At 36.7% G+C, this 12,507-nt stretch overlaps 1 protein-coding gene across 1 annotated transcript in view; it reads right to left on the reverse strand.

Annotated features, from left to right (window-relative positions):
• The window catches only part of LOC137645963 (cytoplasmic dynein 2 light intermediate chain 1), a 76,698-nt gene that overhangs the window by 54,965 nt on the left and 9,226 nt on the right, over positions 1-12,507 (reverse strand). Inside the window, exons 6-8 of the mRNA XM_068379040.1 lie at positions 8,268-8,380; positions 7,931-8,044; positions 7,136-7,376 (exon numbers count right to left, since the gene is read on the reverse strand). Of these exons, the coding sequence (XP_068235141.1) occupies positions 7,136-7,376; positions 7,931-8,044; positions 8,268-8,380 (468 nt within the window). The remainder of the gene's footprint in view (positions 1-7,135; positions 7,377-7,930; positions 8,045-8,267; positions 8,381-12,507) is intronic.

Here is a 12,507-nt window from a genome sequence, read left to right on the forward strand (position 1 = left end):
TTCATATACCCTTCCAACTTCTGTCACTAATCGACACATCTTCTACTCCGATTCTGCAACTAATACAGTATCATCGGCAAACAGCAACTGTTTCATCTCCCACTCATGATCACTCTAATCTATGTTTTAATACTCCACCAAGCAATCGACCATTCACCTCTCTTACAGGTCCATCAACAAACACATTGAACAACCATGGGGACATCACACATCCCTGTCTTAACTCCACTCTTGCTGGAAATCACTTAGTCACTTGATTCCCTATCCTAACACGCTTTACTGCCTATGCATAAACTGTTCACTGCTTGTAACAATCCTCCACTAATTCCATATAGCCTCATTACACTCCACATTGCGTCCCTATCAACTTTATCATAAGCTTTCTAGAATTCCCTAAATGCAAAATTCACCTTACTTATACTAAATGTTTCTCGCATATCTGCCTAACTATAAAATTCTTATCCATACATCCCTACCTCTTCTAAAACCACCCTGTACTTCAAAGATTGCATCCTCTGTTTTATCATTAATCCTATTAGTTAACAATCTACCATACACTTTCCCAGCCACACTCAACAAACTAATATCCTTAGAATTACAATAAACATGTACATCTCCCTTACCTTTGTACAGTGGAACAATACACGCACACACCCAGTCTACTGGCAACGTTGACAACAAAAAACATATATTAAAAATATCACTGACCAGTCCAATACAGTCACACCTCCTTCCTTTAACATCTCAGCCCTCAAACCATCCATACCATATATAATGTGTGTATATATATATATATATATATATATATATATATATATATATATATATATATATATATATATATATATCCTAGTATATGTGACTCGTCAAAAATGATGGCTAAATATTAAGATAGATATATACACACACGCACACTAACAGATTCAAATCTTCCCACACACTCCACCTTTCTCCTTTCCTAACTACAACACGACAGTTTCGGTAATTTGTGGGAGATTATAGTCTCTGAGTCTACCTCTCTGGGTACCACCTTTCACCAGGGTATGACTACTCTCTCTCCCCCTACTCAACGGATGGTGAGAGACCAAGTTATCATGTTTTATAATTTACATATATATATATATATATATATATATATATATATATATATATATATATATATATATACACATAAATATATATATGTAGGTAGTAGGTTGGCCTGGGCACCAGCCACCCGTTGATATACAACCGCTAGAGTTATTGGATCCTTTGACTGGCCAGACAATACTACAATGATCCATATCTCTGTTTATGGCTCATTTTTCCTTTGCCTACTCATACACAAAATAGTCTGGCTTATTCTTTCCACATTCTTCTCTGTCGTCATTCTCCTGACAACACTTGACATTACCAAACAATTTTTCTTTGTTCAAGGGGTTAACTACTGCATTAAAATTGTTCAGTGGCTACTTTCCTCTTGGCAAGTGTAGAAGAAACTCTTTAAAGGTTTAAAAGCTGCTCATGAATGGCAGAGGCAAGGGACAGTGACATTCCTCTGTCAAGCAGGACAATCCCCTACAGATCGACCATATATACATATGATCAGCCCCCAAGCCCACTCTCCACCCAAACTAGGACCAAGGAGGGCTAGGTAATGGTTGCTGATGACTCAACAGATAGCCCTGTAGGCTCTCCCAAACCCCCATTCCTTAGATCTCAATGATGGTGAGGCTGCAGCAACCAAAGGAACTAACATGTTTGAGCGGAACTCGAAACCCAGTCTGGTGATCGCCAGGCAAGGACGTTACTAACAGGCCATCACTACCCTATGGTAAGCAGCTCTCTAGGAGAAGGACACTCCAAAATCAAGCCAATGTTCTGTAGTCTTCGGTAGTGCTATAGCCTTTTTACAATGGTCTTCCGTTGTCTTGGTTTAGAGTTCTCTTATTTGAGGGTACACTAAGGCACATTACTCTAACTTATTCATATTCCCCTTACTTTTAGTTTTATAGTCTACATATGAAATGTATATTTTAGTGTTACTGTTCCTAAAATATTTTATTTTAATTGTTCATTACTTTTCTTGTAGTTTATTTATTTCCCTGTTTCCTATCATCTCTGGCTTGGGCTTATAACATCCTACTTTTCCAACTAGGGTTGTAGCTCAGCCAATAATAATAATAATCATAATAATAATAATATTAGTTTACAATATAAAAAAGTACTTCCAGCTGCATGATGAAATGGAAAAAAAGTAGAAATGAACAGTAAATTAACTAAATTTGTATTGTAATCAGCACAAGAGATAGGTGGAAAAGTTTCTAAGCAAGATCAAGGAAAACTATCAGAAAAAAACCAAATACTTAAGAAAAAATAGAAATGAGGGTAAAATCCAAGAGAGGTGAAATAGAATTAGCAGAGCCACCCAAAACAATAAACAATCTATAATCACAATCAGATCAAAATTGAGGAAACAGTAGAGAAAAGAAGAAGCATCAAATTAATGAAAAGAAGACTTGGAACAGGACGCCAATAGATGTTGCTTTAAATGATGAAAATGGAAATGTTATCAACAATAGAGAAGGAGTGATAAAAATTGCATAGGATTTCTATACAATGCTATACAATAATAAGAAATAACTTTACCGATAGAAAAAAAAAATGAAACACCTGATTCAGTACCAAATGTAACAGTAGGAGAAGTAAAGAAAGCATTAAAAGGCATGAAAAGAAGCAAAGCACCAGAAGATGGCCTATCAATTGATTTGATAATAAATGGAGGAGATTTCATAGTAGTAAAACTGGCTGAACTTTACTACAGCCTAGAAATCTTTATACTAATTCACAAAAAGGGAGACACAAAAGACCTGAAAAATTACCGCCCAATAAGTTTACTCTTTGAATATTTACAGAGATCATGTTAGGCCAAATACAAAGACAGCTAGACTTTAATCAACCAAGAGAGCAGACAGGATTTAGAAACGGTTATTCAACAAATCACCATATCCATATAATTAACCAGTTAATGGAAAAATTAGCAGAATATGACAAACTACTATGTATGGCATTTATAGAGTAAAGCTTTTGATTCTGTCAAAATATCAGCAGTAATGAAAGCCCTCCAAAGACAAGAAATAGATGAACCTTATGTTAGAACACTTGAAGATGTCTATACAGGAAGTACATCAATCTTAAAACTACATAAAGATAGAAAGAAAATTCCGATTGAGGAAGGAGTTACACTGGGAGACCTCATCTCTCCTAAATTATTCACAGTGCGCCTAGAAGTTTTTAAGAATTTAGATTGTGAAAATGTAGGCATCAATGTTAATGGAAAATCCCCCCAAAAAGTTGCGATTTGTAGATTAGATACTGTAGTTGTGTTTAGTGAATCCTGGGAGGAATTATAAAAGATGATAGAAGGTTTAAATAGAGAAAGCAAAAATATAGAACGGAAAATGAAAATAAGTAAAACTAAGATAATTTTCAATAAATATGCAGATAGACAATAAATGAGTGTTATGGACAAACTTCTAGAGATTGATAATGAATATGCACACTTAGGACAGACAATAAGTGTTTCCCTAGGACACAAAACAAAAATTAAAAGAAGGATAAGCGTGGGCTTGAGTTTTTGGTAAACAAAATGAGATTATGAAAAGTAAAATTCCACTTTCTCTAAAATGAAAAGTATTCAATCAGATGATCCTTCCTACTAATATTAACTTATGCATCATAAATGTGGAGCCTTACTCAAGCTTTAGAATGTAAGCTAGTTACAACTCAAAGTGTTATGGAAATAATAATGATGGGAATACCACTTAGTCACAAAACAAGAAACATGGATACGAGAGCAGACTAGAGGATATTCTAACAGCATGTAAGAAAAAGAAATGGACATGGACAGGACATACAGTAAAATGAGAATGACAGATAATAGATGGACATTAAGAATAACATAATTGGTCCCTAGAGATTGCAAAAGAAACAGTGGAAGGCAGAGATGATGGATTGACAAACTAGAAAGTTTGTGTGGACTGGCATAGAAAGACCATAAACAGAACTGAATGGAAGGACATGTCTGAGGCCTTTGTTCTGCAGTGAAATAGTAATGATGGATGATGATCATCATGTGTCCTTATCTGCCGATTTAACTGTTCACTCATGACCAGTAGATACCGTCATACAATGTATACAGGAGAAATTCACTTATAGGTGGCTGAGAATTGCTTGGCAAACATTTCAAAGTACATGCCATCCACTTGTGCTAAACACCCATTCGAGTTTGTGAAGCGATGTATGTGCATACTGTACCATCTGCTTTGCCTAGCATCGAGATACCCATGCTCTGCCTAGTACTGTCTTCAGTCATTTGCTGCTTGTATTCTAAGTGTGTGTGATAGCATTATGTGTTACATTTAACAAAAGAAGTTTACCATAAGATCATGTACTACTTCGAAACCTTGGACTCAAGCGCTTTTCAAGGGAAGTGAAAGTCGGCCCAATAGCTAAAAGGGTTCAGCATGTTTGTCGCTGGTAGAGGTGAAAATTCTCGGTTTAATTTGTTTGATTGAGAATAAGAAGAAGGATTTTACTAAAGTTGACCACAATTTTGGGAAGAATGAGTCCATATTTCAGGAGATATTCAAGAGGAAAAAGAGAATTTAATCAAGCACCATCACAGCCTCTTCCACTGCTAAGGTTAGGGATGCTATGCAACAAAATATTAGTGAAGACAGGTTAGACTTAAATTTATGGATAGAGGGCATGAATAAGAGAAGAAAACTGATTGACTCCCGTGTTATGGCAAAAAGCTTTAAGATTTTTTAGCTGTATGAATCTAGGTCCTGGCAAACAAATAAATCTATTTGCTGCAAGTAAGGGATGAGTCGGTAAATTTATGCGGAGACAATTTAAAAGATATCAAAATTATGGGAGAATCTTGAACCGTGGACAAAGAGACAACGGGCAAGTATTCAGCAAAATGAAGAGGTAGTTAAGCAATGAAAATATGATCCCAGCTAAGTCTTTATATGCAATAAGCCGTTTTTTTAATGCCTATAGTCGCCACAAAGATTCCGGGTGAAATAAGCCCCACTCCCTGATGACATCTCAGCCAATCACGTTGTCCCCCACGTTAACAGTGGTCTCAGTACATCCCCTTACAAATTTCAAGCTGCTAACACGGGAGTCATGATTGGCTATGATGTCATCAGGGGGTGGGGCCTATTTCACCAGGAATCTCTGCGGCGACTATAGCCGTTTGTGATCAAGGCATGGCCTTAGTTCTTAGTAGCAATGTAGGGGTTATATTATCATGCCAAGTGTTGTTTATCCCTCTGAGGACATGTGAGTCTTGAAGGATAAAACAAACTAACGCTTCTGATTTTTGGGCAACGCAGTGCCATATCTTGGGTCACTTCTGTACTGTTCAAGATATGGTTGGATGAATGCTTTGTATATAAAGTAAAAGTGTACCTGGAGAATGAAGGTTTGCCTTTCAATGCACTGCTTTTGATCAACAGTGATCCCATACTGTCCCAAGGCATCATTATGGAGAATCAAAGTATATGTTGAATGTCTGCCACCCAACATAAACTCAGTTTTACAACTTTTAGATCAAGGCATCATCAAGTGCAGAATAACCTTCTATATTGTTATTACCAGCTAAGCTACAATCTTAGTAGGAAATCCAAGATGCTATAAGCCCAAGGGCTCCAACATGGAACAATATCCCATTGAGGAAAGGAAGTAAATAAACTACCGGAGACGTGATGAACAATTAGAATTAAATATTTTAAGAACACTAACAGTATTATAATAGATCTTTCATATATAAACTATAAAAACCTTAAAAAAAAAAAAAAAAAAAAAAAAAAAAAAAAAAAAAACAAGATAGAATAGTGTGTGTGAGTGTACATGTATGTATTAATAGGGGCCACGAGAACAGCAGGGAGTGTCAATGAGTATTTGAATGTAGGAAAAGGAAATGAGAAAGGTGAGTGGTGGGAGGAGGAAATTTTTAGAATTATCAAAGGAAACCCCAAAATAATCTAAAGTGCAATGACATGATAGAGGAGAATAACAGGTGCAGTCTTTCAGAAGGAAGGGCTGGGTAGTTAAGAATTAAGTGAGAGCATAAAAGATGACCATTAATTGAAATTAGAGGAGAGAAGTGTACAAGAACTTTAGCGAAGTTGAAAAGTTTTTCGGCAGGCAAGTAAATGCTGAGAAAGGGATTAATGAGCAGGAATGTTTAGTTTGCTGTGAACGTTGTTTTGATACAAAAACGCGTTGTGTTTCTATAGCTGTCCAACATTTTTGTGGTTGGAAAGATTCAAGAGATCAGAAAAAAAAGAGTCTACATAGGAGCAAAATCGTGGTATGACAATCAGAGTGGTGGAAGAATGGAAGTGGTTTATTCTTATAAGTACTGTATTCGGGAGCAAATGGGATAAATGGTGATAAGACAAGAAAGTATAAGCACAGAATAGGTGAAGTAACGTGTGCAAGAGACTGGAAAGAAACCTAAATTGTCTGTGGGAGATAAGGTAAGAGTGTATGGAAGGATTGTATAGACAACCCTCCTTTATGGGAGTCAGGTTTGCAAGATAAATGTCGGTGAAAGAAAAGGGTGGATTCTATTTAGAGGAGATATTTATGCAGTATTCTGTATGTGGTGTAAGATATACTGTATTCACATGTGGAGAGAAACATCAGTTGTGGGATGCACCCGTATCTCAGTGTTAAGAATTACATTAATTTAAGAACATTTCATTAACTTAGCAACAATGTCGATAGGATTAAGCCAGCAGTATAATAATTCATATCAATGCCAGAAAAGGATCAACATCTATCTAGATTACTGGACATTATTTTGTTTGGAATTGCCAGCCTAAAGCTACCTCTATGAATCTAAAATTTCACTTACAGTTCATCCATCTTGGTGATACAAGCTAAATGAAATTAACCTAACATGAGCTTTCGGAAATGTGATTTGTAAAATGTGTAATAGATAAAGTATGAATATTTTTCGTCATTTTCATGTAAAACACATATTGGCCATCCTTTAGAAGTCAAGTTACAGAACTGCCCTAGAGTCAAAGAAGTAACTAAACAGAAACAATTTGATGGATTTCAAATAATCCCTTACCTCATCTTTTTGTGCCCTTAAGTTATCTACATCAGCTTCAGCATAGCTAGGATCACGTCCGGGGTCCTCTGGCAGTGCGGACTTCTTCTCATTCTTTTGTGGGAATTTTGCAGTGAACGTGTGCTTCCATGTATCGTATGTCATCGCTTGTGAATCATCAACGTTCCCATTGATTGTACTAAAGTTATCACTGCCAGCAGGAATCAGGAGAGGCTTATTGTAATCTTGTGCCAAGTTTTTGCTGTGAGGTAAGGAGAAACGATATGGAACAGTTGTTTATTTACTTTCGAAAGTTTTTCATTGAGCAAATATCTAGATGATCTAAAAATTAACGAAGACTGTAGGTTTATAAAACTCACAACTCTCTCTCTCTCTCTCTCTCTCTCTCTCTCTCTCTCTCTCTCTCTCTCTCTCTCTCTCTCTCTCTCTCTCTCTCTCTCATATGAATGTAAACAAAGAGAGAGAAAGAATGGATAACAAGATATTACAGTACGAAAGAATATGCTTTAACTAACGTATTTGCTCAATGGTCAGTCCCATATTTGGTTGTGAATTCTTGTTCATATTGTTTGCAACTGTACTATGCAATAATTTTCATATTTAAGAAAATTAATATTACTGCCACTTTGCATTCTGAAGTATCAAGTATTCTGACATCAATTGCATGCTGAATGGACATTTAAGATTATTATGAAATGATTAGCAACAACAAAAATGCATATTCTACTGTAAATGAAAAATAGAGAATCTTCAAAATTGTGTATTTTGTAATTTTCATCAAATGATCAAACTTACCTCTCTACGCTTCCAAAAGCATAATGACTCAAAAGTTCTTTGGCTTTTTTAACAAGGCCAGCATCACGGGCAGAGAAGTACTGCAGAGAGGCCCCCCAACTGTGAGCTGCAAACCTTGATCAAGTAAATAGTTTTATTATAATGATTAGCCTACAGTAACCATAATCAAAATATTTTTTACAAATCTTTCAACTAAATAATCAAGATGTATAGGTAAAAATCAACATCTCGAGATATTAGAATGTGCATTTTATAAAAGATAATAAACATCACATAATGAGTAAACTGAAATAACAAGAAATGAGCAGATCTAGCAGCATTGCACCAACACACTTACCTAAGCGCCCGACAGATGACCTTTTTGTTCTCGGGTTCCATGTCTTGAAAAATGTCATATTTTCCCCCGATGATAACAAGAGGGACGAGGAAGGGCGTAATCGATTCTTTGTCCTGGATCAGAGAAAAACGGATTTCGTTCACAGTATTTTATTTACAAAATGATGTTCATTGTAAATTAATTTTTAAATGTATTTCCAATTTTGCCCGTAACTTAATCTGGACCTTTTTTTAACGAATAAGATAACTATTATTAAGTTGCTTCAAAGTAATGCCCGAGTTTCCCAAGTTGAGGTCATAGTAAAAAAATATACTGGCTGGAGATTTTAGGCACCGTTTGAGATTAGTCGCGTCAGACTTTATCTTGTTTTGATTTGTTATTGATATGAATTTGGGTGTCTCTTATAGAGGCAGTGTAAAAAAAAAAAAAAAAACTAATAAATTGTTGACAAGACACTTTCAAACATATGGTTGTCTGCATGACTCTGATGGGAAAAGAGTTCAGTCAATTGAGAAAATGAACATTAGTATTCCTAAGCACGACTGTATGATTATGCTTCTTATGGCCTAAGACTTGGCTTTGTGCAAGTGTACTCATATCTTCCCATTTTACGCTCTTGTAATAATTGATGCTGTCGGTTAAAATTCATTTAATTTCAATTTATGGATTTTCTGTGTATACAAGTAACTTTTATATTAGAAATAAAATCACCAAAATCTCAAAGAAAATTGACATATCTCTTTCATGCTTTTGCTTATCCACGTTACAACGACTTCGAGAAGATAGTCTGCCTTCACGCAAGTACTTGACATCTGGTGCATGAAGCATTTTGCTGGAGGAAGTGCTAGGTCTATTACAGTTTCGGGCATCATTGAACAGTCAATTGGAGTAAAATAAGTGCCTTAGAAATTTTATCATTTATTATTATTATTATTATTATTATTATTATTATTATTATTATTATTATTAGTTGTTGTTGTTGTTGTACTTTAGGCCTATTCATAGTGGGCTCACATTTCTGAGTCAAGCGAAATAAACATGAATCTACCTAATGATCAGGTCCCACAAATCAGAAGGTTTGTTATTGTAAGTAGCAAAATAGTTAAAGTTTAAAGGTGTCTGGTCTCGGTTACAGTTTCATCAGAATAGATGCTCACCAAAACGTTAGCCAGGCAAGCCCAACCGCCAATGTGGTGTCCATCCATAGCAGTGGCCTCCCCAGTAAACAGCTTAAACTCACGGCCCAGGGCTGGGATCTATCTGCTGCCATACCAATGCTTGGCAAACACGTTACCACTGTACTAGCCTACCATAAACGCAATTATTTTATGAACGTTTATCGGGATGCAAGGCCCTGTTAAGGTGTTTGTCGGAGCTATCTTTCTATTGATTCATCCTCATAATGCCAACAGTATCATTAGTAGAGCATGTTAAGCAAACCATCATGCAATTCATGATATAAGCATGAAATTTGGCATGATTGTTGCTTATAGGTCACTTTTTCAGAAAAAAAGTGCTAGCCACGAAAAAAATTCAATTTGGTGGCCATTTTTCAAGATGGCCACCAGACGCATCCTCATTTTATGTTTTTGTTAATAACACACAGAGCAAATTGTTATATAAACATGAAAATTGGCAATAATGTTTTGTTTAGGTCATGTTACCAATTAAAAGTACTTACCCTCCAGAAAATTCATTATGGCGGTCATTTTTCAAGATGGCCCCTGACGTGTACTCATTTTGTGGATTTCTTAGAAAGCCACAGTGTATATTGTGATAGGAACCTCAAATTTAGCAATAATGTTCTTTGAAAAGATCCAGCGGCTTACAAGCGTAATAGAGAAAATGGGGAATCCATTTGCGGAAGAATCTAAGGATTTACTCTCACTTGTCACGAAGGATATTGCTGATCCTTCACCAGCACTGGAGAGAGGAAGGGAACAATTTCTAACATCCGTGGAAAAACTGAAGACTGACAGTCAGCCTTTCTATCAGCCAATCAAACGGAACAATAAGGACTTTTTCAAAACTAGGGAAGATCCAATCGAGAAGTCAGAAACTTTTCTCTCACCTTTTCATATCCTGCCAATCCAGAGGATGTGATTTAGCCGAGTTTTTCAAACATAAGAACCAATCTTTCCCTTCATCGCTCAGCAAACAGGGCAAACTATACGTCACTAGTAAGTCAGATCTTGTTAAAGTCCTGCAAATCAAGGTAGAGCTTCCAGAAACTGATACACTCATTGTGAATGGTTCTTGCCTGGTGAATACAGTCACACCAAAATACCAAAGATATTTAAAGAATACACCAAGAAGAACATTCTACCAAAGGTGGAATACTACAATAGTAATTACAAGAGGACCAATATTTTTTCTGTCTACCAGCAGTCTAGTCTGAAGTCTGAAGCACGATCAAACCATGGAAAGGCTATCAGGAGGAGAGCTACGGCAAAGAGCAAAACACCAACCAATTGGAAAAGCTTTCTGAGAGACAGTGACAACAAAACAGATCTGTTCAATTCCCTTGCTGATGAATTCAGTGAAATGACTACAACAAATCAAGTCATAGTAACAAGTTCCAGCCACCCTGATGCTAACCTGGAAGAATTGGTCCCTTGTCCACATGAAGAGGCAGACACGAAGATGTTTGTACATGCGTGACATGCAGCAAGGGATGAATTCAAGTCTCTCTTGATTGAAGCCAATGACGCAGACATTGTAGTCATAGCCATCAGCATTATGGCATCCCTGACTGCATTTGGCATGGAAAAATCTGGGTCATGTTTTGCAGGGCACAGCACACTCAATGGATTCCTATCCATGAGCTTTCATCTTCTTTGGGACCAGGAAAAAAAACAAAGGCATGGTGTTCTTTCATGCATTTTCTGGGTATGATGTAGTATCAGGATTCAATAACAAAGGTAAAAAGACAGCATGGCTGACATGGAATGTATGCAATGAAGCCTCATTTACATTTCCGAATCTCAGTGATTGTGCATCTGAAGTTGAGGAGTCAAATCTACGAGTTTTAGAAAGATTCATCGTTCTCATGTATGACTGATCAAGTGAGCTACTGCAGTAGATGATGCTAGGTTAGACCTTTTCACCAGAAAGCAGAGGCCATACGAGTTAATCCCACCAATGCAAGGGGTACTCAAGGAATATGCCAAGGGTACTGCCTTCCAAGCAGGTCATATCTGGGGGCAGTCTATCATACATCAGCCAGAACATCCATGTCCTTCCAAGTTTGGGGTGGATCAAAGATGGTGACAAATAGAAAGTTGTCTTGACTGCATTAGACCCTATTTCTAAAAGCTGGCATGAACTGATGAAGTGTGGATGCAAGGTCAAATGTGGTGGTGGACAATGCAATTGCTTGAAGGTTGGATAGGGTGTAATCCACTATGCAGTTGCCCTTGTCAGATTTTTAAGCAAGGAACAGTGACTGAACTTTGGGCCTAGTCATGCTGGCGATAGCAAAGTAATCCAAATTCAAATGTTCTACCAAGCTTCACTTTGGACAGTGGTGCATATCAATTCACAAATCAGAGCTGGCAAACCATTTTTATGGTAGGGGCACTGCATACCGAAAACTATGTAATTGGGTGCTAGTAGAGGGGGGATAGTAGTTCAGGGATAAAAGATAAATCTCAGCAATGGATATTTTTGTTAATGTCATAGATTTGACCAAGGTATTTTCACTGTTAAGCATTAGCACTATTTTTTTTTTCTTCACTTGTTTTTCTTTGAAAGGCCTCTGAGCATGCTGGAAATCACGTGACCAATTCATTTGGGACTATTTGATGGAAGGATCAATCACCAAGTAACAGCTCTTGGGGCTTAGGAAAGAGATGGAATCCCCCCCCCCCCAAAAAAAAGCATTGGAATGTAAGGGTTTCATAAGATTATTCATTGTGAAAAATAGGCTTTTCATCACGCCAATTGGGCCATTATTCTGTTTTCCTGCATGTAGTTCAGTATTATTATGGTAAAGAATAAAAAAAAAAGTTTTATTGAATTCATCTTATGTACTTTGTACAAACCAGAACAAGACCTCTAACGGGGGATTTTTTGGTGACTATCTGGTAAAAATGGCCGCCATATTGAAATTTTTTTGGGGATAGCACTTTGAGCTAATAACATGACCTACACTGAACATTATTACCAAAGTTCATGTTCATTTCATAATTTGAATTATGTTTTTTTTAGCAAAACCACAAAACATTGAAAAATGGCCGCC

This window comes from Palaemon carinicauda, chromosome 8, assembly GCF_036898095.1.
Source record: "Palaemon carinicauda isolate YSFRI2023 chromosome 8, ASM3689809v2, whole genome shotgun sequence".
NCBI classification, from domain to species: Eukaryota; Metazoa; Arthropoda; class Malacostraca; order Decapoda; family Palaemonidae; genus Palaemon; species Palaemon carinicauda.